Below are 17,564 nucleotides of genomic sequence, written 5' to 3' on the forward strand. Positions count from 1 at the left end.
AGGCTAAGCTTGGGAGCTCCTCAGTGAGGGCATAACAAGGATTCTTTGGCTCCATCTGGCTGCACAGTCTCACAGAAACTTGTAGGGCCTTTGTGTCTTTGACACTTCCATTGCTCTGTGAAATTTAGTAAGTGCTGCCCAAGTTCAAAAAATCTCCAAGTTCAAGCAGAAGGCTGCCCAGTGGTGAGAGGTTTGTGTTGCTTTGCAGCACTGCACACAGATGTACCTACAGGAAAGGGAGCTGAACTGAGTTTAGCCTGTTCTGTGTAAAGGGTGTTCATAACACTGGCTTTCCTTCACCACAAACCTACCAGAGATCTACAAAGTCCTCCCCCAACCCTGCTCCACTGCCTGCCTTTACCCTGCTCCTGCTCACACACACACTTCTCAGGAGCTAAGCATAACCCAGAGTCTGAGCCCGTCTCCCCAGCCCCCTGCTTACCCATAACAGCCTGCTCTGGAGAGGTGGGGGGAGTCAGGGGCATCCCACAGGTACTGACAGGATCCTTCACGCTTCCAAGCCCCTGCTGTCCCACATTTATATGGCCTGCAGCACTGGCAGAGCTCTGTGACACTGGGATGTCACTCTGGGAGATGAGAACAAAGGCTGAAGGATACACCATCCTCACACCCCCTGCAGAGAGATGGAAAACCACAAGTATTAGACACACCTGATAATATCCAGCAATCACAGCTACTTCCACTTGTTTTCAATGTCAATTTGACAAAACTTATTATCTGAAACACAAAGAGCTAAGGAATTTCCATGCTAATATACATCCAGCCTTCTGTAACCAGCACAGAGCTGAAACAAGTAGCTCAATCCAGTGAATAATGGCATGAGGGATACAGGGAGTACAAAAGCTTGAGGCGACAGAGCTACTCAGATGTTCTGGTGTCAAGAGAGCTACAAGAGAATATAGGAAAATTATAATGGCTCTTTCTGATTAATTAGGTGACTTTTTTTTTTTTTCAAATCATGGGAAGGAAAATAATCCTTCAGGCAGAATATTGAAACTTACCAACAATGACTTCAACAGCCACAGGGAAATCGTTGTCATATCCCAGCTCTTCCTCCTCTTTCATGCCCTCCTTTTTCTTCAGCACCATGGGGTAGAAGTACTGCCACTCCTCCATCAGCTTCCGAGTGGCAGGGTCTGACATCTTGTAGGACTGGCCCGTCAGGGTCCCGTTCAGGCCATAAGGACTCAGCAGCACTGCAACACAACAAAGAGCAGCCCTGAAGGACTCAGCAGCACTGCAGGAGAACAAGCAACAGTCCCACAGCAGGGCTGCTCCAGCTCTGCCTGAGTCACTCCTCCACTGCCTGAGGACTGAAGGGTCCAGGGAAAGCCACTGCAAAACCCAGTGAGGTGTGACTCCAAACCCACAGAGCACTGAGCCCTCCTGAGCTAACACAGGACCCCGTGGCAGTTTGGGTTCATCGTTTCCACTGTGAATGAAATTCCAGCAACCCCAGCAGAGTGAAACAGCATTCAGGGATGAGCACTCAGGGAAAGAATAGAGGACATTTGAGACTTCTCAGCATTAAAAAGGGTAGATAATACATAAAGAAGAGTCACAACAAATAAGGAAAATGACTTGCTTAACAACAGGTATTTCCATTCTGACTCAATTTTGCTTTTAGTTGTATTTGATTTGAGTTATGAATTCAGCTCACTGAAATAAAATGTATGACTGAAGTGCCTGAGCCTCTGTCAAAGCTTTACATGTAGACACAAAATGTTTTCAATAAAGCTTCTATAAATTAACATCTCTATAAATGATCATTTCATGTGTCTCTGGGTGTTTTTTTTTTTTTACTCTGTGTTGAACTTTACTAAGATTTCTTGCTTTAATTGCTTTGAAATTATAATTTCAGACTGTATTAAAGACAGCATAATGCAATGACTCAAAATTCTTAATGTTTTTCCTTTTTGTTTTTAGAGCATCACATGAAAACTGTATTATGAATTTACTAAGCCATCAACTTAATTCTGTAAAATTTGAATTTCTTACACTGGCAAATAAATAGTCACAGATACTTAAAGTTTTTCATTGTTTCTGCTACATTTTCACACCCCCTCACCGCTTGTCTTCAAAATAAAACAGTAAATAGTTGCCAATGTATGAATGAAAAGTAGTCCTGAATCATATAAGCTCAGTATTTGCATCCACATAGGATTCACAGAGAGACCATGCCAGAAAACCACATGTGTGCACTGACTCTCTTCAATCCTAAGTCTTTTTAAACAGAAATGATTGATTGGTTTGGCATGGAAGGTTACCAACAATGTGAACAGACAGCAAGTTCTGGAGAGCCATCCCCCCAAGGCTGGGTACCTTGGAAGGGCGAGGGGGAGGACTGGGCCATCTGGATGTGCTCCTCGGTGATCAGGTAGATGGGCTGGTGCTGGGCGATCTCCACGCTCGTGCACACGTTGCTCTCCCCGTGCAGGAAGAATGTGAAGGCACACGACAAGTGCTCACTGCAGGACAGAGGAGACAAAAGGAAATTTATCGGGGGGAGGGAAATTCAAAGCTCCGAGGCCAAGCACACACCCTCCCGTCCTGTCCTGAGGCTCACTGCCTGGCCGGGAATCATAAACAGAGGGATCTGTCACCAGACAAATAACTGACAGTGCTGGCTGCTGTCTCATCGATGTGTTTTCCTACTTGTTTCATTACAAATAAATGGGATTTTAACCAGAATTCAAGCGCTAAAATTATGGGTCTTTAGAAATTCTTCAAAGTTCACCCTGTTGGAAATAGCCACTCACTTTTCATAAATTGAGATAGGTTTATTAAACCTTATCAAAAATACCACAGAAGACTGAATAGAGAAAATGTTACAGCGTCAGGAGCAAAGGATCTTCCCTACCACGTGCTCCCCCACACAACGGAGGTTTTGTCTTTTAACCCTTTAACCCTTCCCAAAATTCTGTCCATCAACTCCTTCTTCACTGTCCACTGGTGGAGTTTACTTTCTCAAATCTTGATTGGAGGTCAGCTGTCACCATAGTGACAAGCCAACCCTCTCAAATATCCCAACCCTGGCTGTCCCTTGATAACAATTCAGGGAGTAAAAAAACCCTTAACCTATATACATTATATTTGAGGTTTCTTAACCTATATACATGATATTTGTCTGTTAATTGGGAGAGGCAATCATCACATTACTCATCTATCACAACCCCACAATGAGGTCCAGCTGAAAAGAAACAAAGGAATAGGAAAGATGTTTGCTTAACACCTAATGAGAATCTTGATTAAAAAAATATAAAAGCATGTGAATACTACAGAAAGTTGTCGATAACCTAAGGTGAACCATGGATTTGCCACTGCTGACCAAATTTAATTTGAAATGAACTGCATTGAAAATGTTTTCACTTCATTCTACCCATAGAGTGACTCGCAACACAGCAAAATATTTGCTTAAATATTCCTTACTACAAAGCCACAAGAAAAAAGAAAACAAAGCACACTTCATGTTTTTAATCCTCATTTTAATCAACTAAAAATGTACAGAGCTGCAGTAGGTGTGCAGAGATTTTTCTGTCCAATTCAAGAGCTGTGCACAGTTTTATGGGTGATGGCTTTGGCACAGGGCCAGCCCTAACGGGACCTGTGTTTTGCACACAGCTCTCACTACCTGCACCAAGAAGAAAAACCAGAGGCAATTACAACCATTTCACTTCAGAGTTTAAGTCAACCAACATCTCTGCTACTGCTGCCAGTTGGTTTTAAACAAAGGCACTGATGGTCTAGAATTGGGAGCTGCTGTAATCTCACTAAATCTCAGAATGATTTCACACATTGGGCAGAGTAACTTCTCATCCTGTAGCCCAAGTTAGTCTTCTGTGAGCCTCAAATCCTACCATAAGAAGAGTCCAGAAGAAAAAGTTCAGCTGTGAAAAGGTTACTGAAATGACAGGCAACAGGCACACTTCCCTGGTGCTGCCATCCACGATTCTGAAGTACTTTGTAACAATAATTCCACTCAATAAAAGGTTTCATTATGTTTCAATTTTCACAAAGGAAAGAAATTTCACTGTCCTCAGTGATGAAGTCGTAAATGGATCATTAAGTTACATGGGGGGAAGGGAGGGAACAGGACATGGGACAAAATGGGTCAGACTCCAGGAATTTCTATCCTGCCCAAGAAGAGAAGTAAATCAATTAATGTAATAAAACCCCCTGAACAGTGGATTTCTGCACATACAAGAAATACAAAATTACAGCAAAGTCCAATCATTTAAAAAGAGCCCATTAGTTTCCTTACACAGCATGAACACCCTTAATATAAAGAAGGTTTTAATAAATAAAAACTCCATGAGAAATCTGGTGTAAGATCAAGTCTTACATATAATGTCTGCAGAGAGTTCATGTGCAGCAGGTCAGCATTTCCAAAGCAGAGAGCAAAACTGGGCTTTTAGCTTCTGTCTTTAGGATACACACAGAAACACTCTGGATTCTGCAAGCTTCCTACAGAATTTAACTGTGGGTCTTGCTTGGCCGCTATTGAGCTGAAGGGAAAAAACTGGGACCATCCAGGGACCCTCTCAAGTGTCTTGCAAAGTGCTCTGGCATGAACAAATCACGTGAAATCTTATGCAACACTCAAAGCTACCTATAAACACTGTGAGGATAAGGAATACACCAAATCAGAGCTTGAAAGCCAAAAGATTCGTTTGGTTTTGGAGGGCAGACCATGCACGCCACTTTCAACTGACAATCATCCAACAGCAGAATTAGTAACTGAGATCACAGAATTAGACAGCTTCAGACTAAGAGTACAGACAACTAATTATGGGGGGAAGAGGGGTACAAATACAGTATCAGCCCATTTCTCTTCCCTGAATGCCAGATTAAGGAATAACAGCAATGAATGTAACTGCTCACGCCCAGCAATAAGGACTTCATCAGTGAAAGATGGATCATTTCTAGCACTGGGCCCAAATTAAACCATGCCCAGCACTAGGAAGAGTACAACAAAGCTCTCTCAGCCCAGCAGTGCTTTCCTTCAGACCAGAGCTGGTGGAGCTGCTGGCACAGGGCCCCCCTGCCCAGCAGGTGCAGCTCCAGCCAGACCCTGTGTCCTGCTGCCCTCCCTGACTCCATGTTCAGACTGATTCTTTATTTTATTTACATTTATTTCAACCCAGTTCAAAAAGTGAAGTTGACAGGCTTTTGAGAAGCCACTACACTATCTCTGCAGGTTTTTAATCAGTCTCATTTCTGTACTCTTTTCTGATCAGATGATAAAACTATCAGCAACCACCAGGAAGGCACATGAAATGGCTTCCAAATGATCTCCCTGCTCCTCAGAGTCTGTTGGAACACCTCGAGCTGCCAGCTCAGGACAAGTACAATAATACAAATGTTGCTAATCTTGCACAGCTGTGCTATGCATTCACTTTGCACGCACTAAGAAATTACACCAGGAACAAAGGGCAGTCACAGGCATAGTCTGACTCCTCTGGCTCTGTTAATAATAAAACTACTTTATACCTTTAAATTTGAGCCTGTTTTCCCCTTCAAGTGTTTTCTCCCAGTCTTTATCTCAACTCATGAACCCGTTTTTCCCCTCTCCTCTGCCCAGCTGTAGCAGAGGACAGTCAGTGAACAGTTTTTGTGGGTACCTGGCATTTCAGCCAGTGCCAAACCACAACAGAATGCAAATGTGTGCCAGTACTCTGGTCACACTAGGCAGGAACTCTTTTTTACAGGTACTTTTTCAGAAACCTTTCTTTGCTTTCCCAGGGCCTTACAGCTGCCTTGGTTAGGATGTCATCTCCCTCAGTGCAATGTATAGAACATATACAGAATATATGTTATTTTCAACTCTGGCTGCATGAAAGGTGAGGTGGGAAAAATGTTGAGCGCTGGTCTGCAGCCAGCAGAACACTTTGGCACACGCCTTCAACAATATTCCCACTACCTTCACTGAGACTTGTGTGCTAAAATTAAAACTACTGCTTAAATAAATGGCATCTATTAACAGAAATACAAAGGAATACCAATGTCAAATAACCTTCTGTAACAAAAGATCTGTGTCCTTTTAAGTATTAGAGGTACTTTTTCTATGTAATACAGAAAAATCCAGCCTTCACTTTGGCACCTAATCACCTGCAGCTGACATTATCTGTCTTTCAGGTGTTTCCTCCGGGACCTTAATTACCTCAAATAACTTTTGAGATGTCTAAAAATGTAGCTGAATACCTTGGCAATGCAATATTTAGGATTTCCCATAAACTTTATGAATGCCAATTCCTCAGTTACTATAAATGACTTAAAGAAAACAACATTACATTACATTTACTTACATATAAAAAAATCAGATGAGGATTATGAAAACCCAACTACATTTAAACTCCACAACATTGGCAGAGAAAGGAGAACAACTCATGGATTCATTTTTTGGCAGGTTTGGATAAATTACCAGTGGAACCTGTTCTGCATTCAAACTCTACATGAAAAAAATGCCAAGATACTGCAATTCCTAACAGAGTTTGGAATGTATGTACTAGTGTATATCTTCTGTAAAGCTGCCCCACAGATTTCAAAATATACCACAAATGTGGAAATCAAACTGCCAGCAACAATTACTTTGAGATTTGGGGAAGAAGATGCTACAAAAATTATTGAACACAACTGATTCTTTTTCTTATTAGAAGGATATTAAAACAATAGTTTTATGGTATGAATTTTATCATTGTTATTTTAGGGACTTGAAACCATTCCCTGAAAACCCCTTGCTGCCATGCAGTGCACAGTGTCTAAGCTTGCTTTGTTCCAAACACTGCAACCTCCTGACACACCTGGAAAGTGCAGCTGGGAGCCAGATGACTGGACTGACACTAAAGGTTCCTTAGAAAAACAGAGTGAAAATTTAAGAATCCTATATTTGTACATATTCATCCTATTTTCAGGGCTGAGCATTGTTTACATACTTATTTCTCCACAGAGGAGCTAGAGCTGCCATGCTCTGCCCTCCAGGCTGCAGACAAGCTCCTGGTTCTCCTTTATTTTGTAAGCAATTGTCCACAAAGCCACTGACTGTGTATGATTAATTGCATTTTCTGACCAATAAACTGTACAGCTACTTTAATTCTCCTCAAAGTTAAGACTGGGATCTGAAAGCCCTCAAATCAGTTACCCCAAAATAGCTTCATCAAGTCTGATGTCAGAAAAGAGGCAGCAGCAAGGCACAGGCATTAGGAAATCAAATCACTCGTTTGATGTGTACTACAAAAAAGAGGGCATCAAAAGGCAAATTTGAAACAGAAGAGTAAGTGAGAACAAAATAAAATACTTTCCTTTAAAGCTGCTAAAGCAACAGGACAGGACCAGGGCACAGTGGGGTTTGGGCAGGAGATGGCAGCACCTGGACACCCCTACAGCCAATAACACTCCAATGCCTCAGTAAATCAACAGTCCAGTATGTAAATCACCTCTTCTTAAATCTTCTGGAAATAAATATCCCCAGAGAAGCCTGAAGTTGAACAAGCTCCCACTAAGGGAGAAGAAGAAAGGCTGCCTGCTTTGATTGGAGAGAAGGCAGAGCCTCAGTCCCAGTGCAGAGTGCCCAGTTAGGCACTCCCAGTTAGTTAAATGCACAGTGCCCAGTTAGGCACTCCCCTTAGCTGAGGGCAGGGATGCACTCCCAGAGCACCCAGATCCTCCAGGACACACCATGGTGCAGGCAGGAGCTCCAGGGCCCTGCCAGGCCTCTGTGGTAGCAGAGAAAATCTTCCTCACACACACACCAAGAGAGCAGAGGAGCACCTGGAGCAGCAAACAAAAAAGGCCAGGCCATTTTCTGCCCCTTAGGGGAAATCCCACATTCAAAACCACAACTAAAGCTAAAAGGAAAGTATTTCCAGGCATGAGACAATTCCAGAGTTTTCTGGACACCACAGCCTCCCAAGAGCACCCAGCCCCCACTTCTGCACCAGCACGGGACCCCCAGAGCCAGGGGGTCACTCCACACATCAATTCCTGGGAAGCAAGGACTCCCTGCCCCACTGGATCCAGAATTCCCTGTGTGCTGGAGCCAGAACAGGGCTGGACACTGCCCAGGAGCTGGAGCTTGTGCCAAGGCTAATGAACACCCAGCTGAAACCAATTGGGCAATTATTTTACTGTATCACAGCACCTGAAACAACTTTTCTTCAGGTGAACACACAACTGGCTCATGAACAAGGGAAACTGATGTCTGGTTATACATCTCTGCCCAAAGTCACTTGTTTTTGTATGGGACAGAATAAGAATACAGGAGGCCAAGCTGCAGATTAAATCATATTGCTTTGGCAATGACTCCTTGTCTCTTGATTTTGTTATCTCTTTCTCTTCCCCAACTCAAAAGAAATAAAAGAGTAGGGAACAGAACATCAGTTCCCAGAACTACCAGATCTTTAATAATGGTATCTATAAGTCCATTTGTTGTCTCACATATTTGGTTGGATTTTTAAACAATTATGAGATGCACAGACAGAAACTTTGTATACATCTGAATTGCCTTTAATGTTTTTCCAGTAGTGAAGTAAAGCACTAAGATAACAGTTTCACAATGCAGCAGCATTTAGATAACATTATCTAAACACTTGCTGTGTTACAGATTTATTGTCTCAACACTGCCTCAGTTGTCACCAGCAAAGCCCTTGCCAAGGCCAACAGACACCTCCCTAACAGGATTCCCTCCCTGATCCCACCTCCAGCAGGCTCCCACCCTCCCCTGTGTATAAATGTATGCACAGGGTGAGCTGCCAGCCTGGGGGACACAAGGGGTTATTCCTCCAAGGCATCCATCAATCTGCAGTGTGACAGGGTAAGAACAGCAGTACCTGCACGAGTCCTGGGGAAATGCTGCACATCCCATCAGCCCATTCTGAGCAGCAATTCCATGGCAGGATCACTTGGAGCAAGACCCACACCAAGTCTGTGCTGGAGGCAAGGTCAAGTGCAGCGTCCATAACCTTCAATGGGAACACGGCACAAACTGCTGCCATTCCCTGCCCTGGCTTATCCCGATGTCTCAGGATGGGAGAGCTCCAGGTTTGGGGTTTTTGGAGATGTAGAACAGCAGAACAGGTTTGGCTGTGAGTAAATACCACAGTGCCAGGGCTCCTGCTGAGGAGTTAACACCACAGGGAAGCAGAGCTTTGCCCCACAGCTCCTGCAGGGAAGAACAGGTTCTGCAGCAACAGCCATCCCATGCTTGCCCTCGGAACTACACACAGAAATAAGCATGTTTTTATGTATTGAAGCAGTGTTCAATATTTGGTCTCCTGGATCTCTGAAATAAAATTCCTGCAGTGAAATCCCAGTGAACATTCCTCCCTTGGCAGAGGGATGGTGAGGGATGCAGTCAGGACTGTACCACACCATGAAGCTTGAGGTACTGAGGATTAGTGAATCCATTTATTTGTTACATTTGTGCCACACTTCAGAGCAGTGCTGATTTAGAACTGCAACTATTTTGAATTATTTAAGATGTCAGTACCAAAAAGTGATTCTGCAAGTTTATTACATTCATTATGAATTAAAATTCATTGTGATGAGACTCTGGATCCTGCCCTATTTAGAAAACACAGGAGTTGCTGTGACCATATTTCTACTGTACTACAGGATATAGACTTTAAAATACTATATAAATGCATACCAAGAAAGAAACATGGAGGTTATTAAAGTTATTTTCAGGTTAATGCCAAAACAAACACATATTTTTTACTGGAATTCTGAGCTTTTTAAGATATATGTCCTTAGGAATCAGGAACTTGCTCATATCTGTACCAGCATTACCAGGTATTCTAAAAACGATAGTACCAGCTGGTGAAAACTACAAAATGGATTATAATTAACTAGAAGATTGTCAGAATGAATGCAATATTTCTTGCTTTAGCATACTCAAAAAAACAACACATCAGGAAAAACTGCATATAAAGCTTCTAAAATCCCTGCTGTTATCACCCTCCTGCCATCTCTCTCTCTGTCTGAAGCACTGTGTTTCCACACAGGGTCTGAAATGTGTCCTTTGGAAAATTAATTTCCATGAGAGATCTGATACCCTTTCAAACAAGAATGCAGGCAGATAAGCTCATATATTCAATGTGCCCCATAAGTCATTCATGGCACATGAATAACTTACATGTTAGTTATATGTGGAATCTCCCCAAAAACCCTCTATTTGTGCTGTTAGTCTCAGCATTTCTTAAATACCATCCAGGCCTCAGAACTGTCATGAGCAGTTGTGCTTTGGAGATCAGAACTGAAAAAATCCTTTTGAATATTAATAACCCCAAACTCCAGCACGAGCCTGACGAGCGCTGATGGAGGTTCGCCAACCAACTATTGCCTTTTTTTTCAGCCTAAGGCATAAACTGACCTTTCCTTAACAGCTCAGCCCTGCAAAGTTTAAATGCTGGGTTCTCTTAAATTGAAGCTTTCTGTGGCAGTTTTATCTCAGATAACACAGCTATCAGTTACTCTGGCTCACAACTCCAGCTGGATGGTTGACTGGCACAGTCAAAATGATTTGTCTGTGGGTCACAAACCCAAACAGAGCTGAAGCTTTGGAAAAAGGCTTCCCTCTATCCTTCATAAAGGGGTAAAAATGTTATCCTTTCTACTAAGGTTTGTGTTGCACACTGGACATCAGTGGGCAGTTAACTTTCTCCAAATGAAGTCAGCCCAGTTTTCAGTCTCACACCTGAATTGAAGGAGTTGTGTGTGAAGTCAGTGATGAAACCATGTTCAGCAGAGAAACAAAAAGAGTATTTAACACTCAGGTATGGGGGAGTATCAAACCACATTTATGTTGGGAGCTTCATTTTCAGAAATTAATGTTGCTCTTGGGGTAAAGCCACAAGTCATCAGTAATCCCTTAGTAACTGCTTCAGACAATTCCTTACTTCCATAGGCCCTTGTAGCACAGATTCACTCAAAGCCACAGCTGAGTTTCTCACCAATATTTGCTCTGTGCTCTACTGGATTTAAAACTGCACATTTAAGAAGAGCATTAACATGGAATACCACAGAAATTTACCTGTAACAAATTATCAAAAATTACCTAAATTCTGTCTTGATTTATATCACAATTAGCTCTGAAAGCTAGAAATTTAATGCATCTGATAGTCTGCTTTGGCTTGAAATAGCTTTGATCTCAACAGCCATTTGTCAGAAATGACTACTCTGAAACCCCTGTAACCTGAATGAACACTGGGATGTGGATAAGCACTGCTGTGTGTTTTACAGGGCTACTCTGTTATTATGGAGGCAGAGTCTGAAAGGTCACATTATCTGTTTATGTAACACACATGGTGTTCTTACAAATAACAGCTCTGAGTTCTTCAGAAACCAAACATTCCCTCACTGGGATCACCCAGCTGCAACAACTCTGCAGACCAGGCTAGGGAGACCTAAACAAAATTAGAATATGGGAATAAAATCAGCTGTCAATGCTCTACAAGAACCTTGACTAGCAGGTATGAGGTACAAGGGGAAATAATATGTGAACATCACATCATTCTCAGACTGCTCCCAGCATGGGGGAAGAAAGTGAAGCAGCCACTGACACTTACTTTTGCTTGCACTACATGTTTAAATTAGGGAGGGGTTGTGTGAAGCTTTAAAATTATTTTATCCAAAGTCTTTCAAGATAATCAGGTCTACACAAATTCTAAAAATGAAGCTCAAAAATAATAGAAACTGAAATGCCATAAAAGAAAAGATACGTGTTTCTTACAATCAAAGAGCTAATTTTCTCCCAAGCAGCCAGGCTTCTCTCCCTGCTCTGTAAGTTAAGCAACACTGGCATGGTAACAGTGCCCAGTAATTCACAAGTTAACAGACACCACAATTCATTTGCTCCCTCCCAATTTAAATTCCTGCAGTCTCAGTCACAGGGATGCTCTCCAGACATGCACAGAGGCTCTGTCGCCAGAGCCCAACCAGGGTGCATCCTGCCCACGTCTGAGCTATGGCAATAAAGCCCAGCCCATCCCAGGCTCCTCCTCTGCTCTGCAGGGCCAGCACTGCCTTGTTTCTCCTGCCTGCGAATGTAGGTTAATGCACCCTTCTCCCCTTCACCCCATGGAGGCTGAGCTATTATCCAAGATTATATTAGATTAAGGCCATTCAGAAAAGAGATTCCTGGAAAAAAGACAGCAAACTGAAGGGGAAGAAGGGCCACACGTCCATTTCTTCTTTTCATTACGTTCACTCCACGTGAAATTAAATTTATTGGTTTCATTCACAAAGCAAGTACATCAACAGGGGGAATTGTGGTTACCCAGGTTGTTCAACACAGAAATAATAATAATATTGTTCTCAAAATATCAAAACTATTAATGCAGTTTTGATTTGTGCTGCTTGCTGTGGACTCCCCAAGGGAAAGGGAGAAGTAAAGCATTATATTGTGAGTTTTATGTCACAGTCACACAATCTTTAAAAAGAAATTCAGACTCTCCAGGCATTAAATCCCTGTACCCACTCTCCAGTGTGGACAAAGTTCAGTTTTTCTGGCAGGAGAACACCAGCACTGGGAGCTCTCCAGTGAGGAAGCAGCCCTGCTCTCAGATCATGGGAGCTGGGGACCTTCTGACCATCTCACATCCACTTAGAAGTGGCAGCTGGAAACAGGGACTTGTAAGTGCTGCAAGACTTGATCCCCCTCTAAATTAATTTCTTCCCACAAACCAAATCTTCTGATTTCTTTACACAACTATAAATCTATAATAGTAACTCAGGTATTTTCAAGTACAGAACACAGAGGGAGGCGAGTCCTGATGGAGAGCTTTAATATTCCCAGGACTCACAGCTGATCCCTTAAATATGACAGGACAACAGCACTACTGCAAAATGGATGGAAATAATGTTCAACTATACTCTGATAAAATGAAACAAAAAACCAAACCCCCTCACCCCCAAATGACAAACAAAGCCAAGAGCCTAAATCTCTCCAGATTACCTCACAGAGCACACCTTGCTCAAGCACCAAGGACTGAGTATAAAATGCCCTTCACACTTCTATGGAAGAGCACAAGGTTAATGAGCTACACAGAACGGAGACAAAGTTTTAAAAGATCTGAACCTCATTTTACAGCATGGTCTCACAGAAAATTTGTTCTCCTTTGCTGTATGGTGTGTGAAAGAGCCTGCAAAGGCTGTAAACACCTCCTAATGCACACTGAAATTTGTGCTGTAAGCCTGCTGCCAGCTGTCCTTTAGGAGGATGGCTGCACAAAATTATTTCACATGCATCCATTATGCAGCATGATCACAATTAATGGAATAAATTTTATGATTCAAAACAAATTAAGCAACATGTAGAAAATTCTGAAACCATGAAAAATGTATTAATTTATTCATTGCCATGCATTTGTGATCTTTCCACTTTTGGAGTACGGTTTAATTGACTAGTTTAGAGACCAATTAATCCCTTTACATTTAAGTCAATCACTGAATCCTCTCCAAATAATTTAGCTCCTACATGCTGCCTCCCATTTGATGTCCCTGGAGAGTGACTGCAGTTGAAACAGGTGGCACACAAATCACATTTAGGAATGGAGAAAGAATTGCACTAGCAGGGACACAAAGCATTAAAGATGCACAATTCAGTCAACCACATTCACTCCCTGATCTCCTCTACTCCAGCTCCCAGTCATGTCCTGAATGTTTGGGGGGCTTTAAATGACAATTGCAGGTTACACATAATTATTTTAATTATTGTTACTTTCTAGTCCTCACCTACCTACTGCTCCTCTCTTAATTTTTTTTACAAGGCACATGGAAATAATTCAGTGTCAAAGATAGGGAGAGATGGATTTGTCACCAAGGGAATCATTCCTCAGGTGGGGAACAAAGGAATTGGACACCAAAGCAGTAACCTCCAACATCACAATCTTAAGAGGAGGGGAAAATCCCAACATATTGAGGTTTTTTTTTGCCTATTAAAACCATTCACAATCTCATCAATACTGGAATAGGACAGGACATTTTATTGTCTCACAAAATAACACCTTAAAAGGTATCAGAATGAAGGCAGTATTTCCCTATTTAAACAATAAAGTGAATCTGAAAACGAGCCAGGGACTTCACCCCTTCTATATGGTGCTCAACCAAGAAAAAACTTGAAAAGAAAAATTATTTCAAAGAGCCTAAAAACAGCTCCTGAAACCACATTAGGCTCAAGTAGAAAGGAAAGTATTATTTTTGCACATAAATCCAAAGCTTATTGCATTTTAAACATTTACACAGACACATAATAAACAAATTATCTGAAACCTAAAGAAAGTGTGTTCCAAGAACACAATTGATGAAAAATCATTAGAAGGAAAAATAATTATTCTCACATCAAATGTAAGATTTTGTATTTTCAGTTCCACCAAGTAATCTTATAATATAAATTATTTTCTGCCTCATTTTCTTCTTGAATTAAGAACAAGTTTCTGTCAGAAAATGAAAAGAAAAAAACCCCAATCCCACCACTGCAGAAAACATTTCTGCAGTGAAAAGTATTTTATAGAAATGCCTGAAATACCAATTCTGTGTTTTGGCAAGACTGAAACTCCACCCAAGTGAGTGAACCAGACAGAGCTCTGGTGGCCAGCACCCACCCACCGTGGGCCACTGACATAGAGTGAGTGGCCTTTCCCCAGAGAAAGGGAAACCAGGATCTTTATCCATGGCCCACCTCCAGCAGCTCCTGATGTCTCCCTTCTGAGACCTGTGGGAGCTTTGTGCAGCCCTCAGTGGGCTCAGCCCCTGCAAGCCCAGGGCCTGTGCCCTGGCCTGTGCTGCCAGAGTGCTGACTCAGGATCTCTGCCAGGCCAAACAATTCCTGAGGCAGGAATGTGCTGCAGCCCTGCTTTGTGCTCAGTTCTCAGCCATGGACACAACTCAATGCTTCAAACTTTCAGACTTGACCTATGGTGCTGCCTGTGCTGGTGGCACAGGTTTGTTTGATGTTCAGAATGACTTCAACCCAAACATGGAAATAAAATAAAACAAACTGCTCTAAAAGCTGGATTAGCCTATTAATTGCCAGGCAGAAATGACCCTGCTCTGCCATGTGTAATGCTGAGCATCAGTGCACAGTGCAAACCCACATACAGACAGCATGCAGGGAAAAACCACAGAGCTCACCCTGATCTTCCAACCAGGCCCCCTCTCAGCAGCCTCAGCACTGGAAGGGAATGTACCCACAAGGAAAAGCTGAGCTCCATGAACTCTGCTGTTAAAAGGTAAAGCAGCCATGCTTACATGGACTCCACAGTGTTCAAACTGTTCAAGTTCACAAAACTTAGCTCTGACAACTCCTAAAGCATCATTATTTCTAATAGGTCACCAAGATTTGGCAGGATTTTCCTCAAGGTCAGACATTCTCTTCAGGCTTTCAATTAAATACTGTTAATTTTTGACTGAATTACAGGGTGAAGGAAAAGCAAATAACCTTTTCCCAATTCTGGTTCTTCCACCCTCAACCTGGTCACTTGACAGGCTGCCAAAATTTCTGGACATTCAAACTCCAGTGTGTGCTACAGCTATCACAGTTACCATCCTATTCCTGAAGGTTCCAGGAACAGAGAAAACACAGGATTTAGCAGTGAACATGGGAGAAGGGAAATGAGTTAGACTGAAATCACAGTGATATCTCTCAGTGTAGTCTGCAGCTTCAGGATCCAAATTTTTCCTGTCTAGCCCAGAGAAACGGTCTCATACTACAATTAATAAATGGAACCACAAGAAAAGGAATTTTATATCCATTTCCTCTCCTCTTTTTTAACATCAACAAGAGTCTCTGGTGGCTCTTCAAATGTCTCTGTTTGGCACATCCTCCCCTCTGTGAGGTGGACAACTGTTCTGTGCCACGTGCAGCCTTACCCCATCCTCAATCTGCTCTCCAGGGAGATCTACCCTGAGCTGCACCCACCTCTGCTCCAAAGGGAAGGCAGCTGAGAGCAGACAACAGAAATTCTTTGGAAACACTGAATAGCTCTTTTTCACCCCAGGCACCTGAAGACAGGCAGAGTCTTCACAATATTGTGTTTACCTGACCTGTGAAAGAGGAGGTGGCTTCCTTTTGAAAATATTCTGGTAAATGGTGGGACTGGTCACCAGCCTGATCCCTATCAGGAAACACGAGCAGGTTTTTGAGGGTGTGAGCACAATAGACTGCAAAATCTCAGCACTGTTCCCACAGAGATGTCAGGCCTCTGCACACAGGCCTGGCTCAGGCTCCCCTGTTTCAGCACAATCAGCTACTGCAGGGGATACATTGACAATTGCAGAAAAAAGGACCTGTAAATGCAGGTGAGCAGGAGAGCAGAGAGGAAAGCCAGAGTGAAGGTTATTTATAGTGCATGGTCTTTTGTGTGGCATTGGTTGGAAATGCTAAGATTGAAGATGAATGAAGTAAAAAACATGCAAATCATTCCCCTTTTTCCTCAGTACCCAGGCTGCCCACCCAATCTACCCATTAGCAAAACAAAAACCTTCTTTGTTGATGCTCAGTGACTTATTCAAAACTCCCAGTGTAAAATGAGATGTTTCAGGTGCTGCAGAAAGTCTTGAGAAGCACAGATACCATTATTTACTGGTGGCAGTGGTTACATGACACAAAAAGGTACCACTGATGTCCTTTATTCTGTGTCAAAAAGTTCCCTGACCTCACTGCCCTGGAAACAGTAGAACTGACCTAGGGACATGTCCTCACCAAGAGAATGGCAGCAAGGGCAAGGCCACCCTTGCATTTCATTCCAGAATCGAAGTCTAACATGTAAGAGGAAATTGTTCCCCCAAAATTCCACAGATTTAATAGAAAATGGCCAATATACAACAAGAATGCTTAAAAGTGCCATGAACATCACCCTAAAAGAGTCTTTTCTTAGCCCTGATTTTCTTTTAAATTATTTTTAAAGGAATTAATCAGCAAGAGAAGATTCTCTTAGTAGTCCCCCTGAGAAAAAAATTCTGAATGGATCTGACATTTTCCGGGCAGGCAGAAAACATGACCTGTAAAATAAGCTACCAAGTTAAGGAGACAAGGAACAAAGGAAAATACTAAGCTTGTAAAATATGTTTCTTTTTAGAGAGGGGAAAATCAAGATCCTTATTCTGGAAAGTGGAGTACAGCAGTTTTGTTTGTGGGGGTTTGCTGCGTTTGGGTGTTTTTGAGGTATAGGTACTGCGAATGTAGATTCAGAGTAAGTCAAGTGTTTGCTGCAAAGAAAATCACAGGAGTGCTTTACAGCCAAGAGCAGGGAACGTGTCATGAGCTATAAAGGATCTGCTGCACTCCTGCTGGGAACTCTGCTTGTTCCACACACCATTCCTACAGTTACATCTTATTTTGTTACTCCCTCAAAGAACAGACTGCAGAAAGCACATCCCTGGGAACTGCACCTTCCTCTCTGGCAGAGAAGACAAAATAAACAATCCCACTGTAACACCTCTGTGTCACTGATGGAATTGCCTGTTGGTATTTTAACCAGCACTGGCATAACAGAAATTAAAACTGCTCATAAATAACAATGTAACCAAACAATAGTGTAAACAAAAGG

At 42.4% G+C, this 17,564-nt stretch overlaps 1 protein-coding gene across 1 annotated transcript in view; it reads right to left on the reverse strand.

Moving 5' to 3' along the window:
- Positions 1–17,564, reverse strand: part of MED13L (mediator complex subunit 13L) — a 167,922-nt gene that overhangs the window by 43,248 nt on the left and 107,110 nt on the right. The window contains exons 5-7 of the mRNA XM_030231198.2: positions 2,344–2,489; positions 1,023–1,217; positions 443–634 (exon numbers count right to left, since the gene is read on the reverse strand). Coding sequence (XP_030087058.2) covers positions 443–634; positions 1,023–1,217; positions 2,344–2,489 — 533 coding nt within the window. The remainder of the gene's footprint in view (positions 1–442; positions 635–1,022; positions 1,218–2,343; positions 2,490–17,564) is intronic.

The sequence above is a fragment of the Serinus canaria genome, chromosome 15, assembly GCF_022539315.1.
Source record: "Serinus canaria isolate serCan28SL12 chromosome 15, serCan2020, whole genome shotgun sequence".
In the NCBI taxonomy this organism is placed as follows: Eukaryota; Metazoa; Chordata; class Aves; order Passeriformes; family Fringillidae; genus Serinus; species Serinus canaria.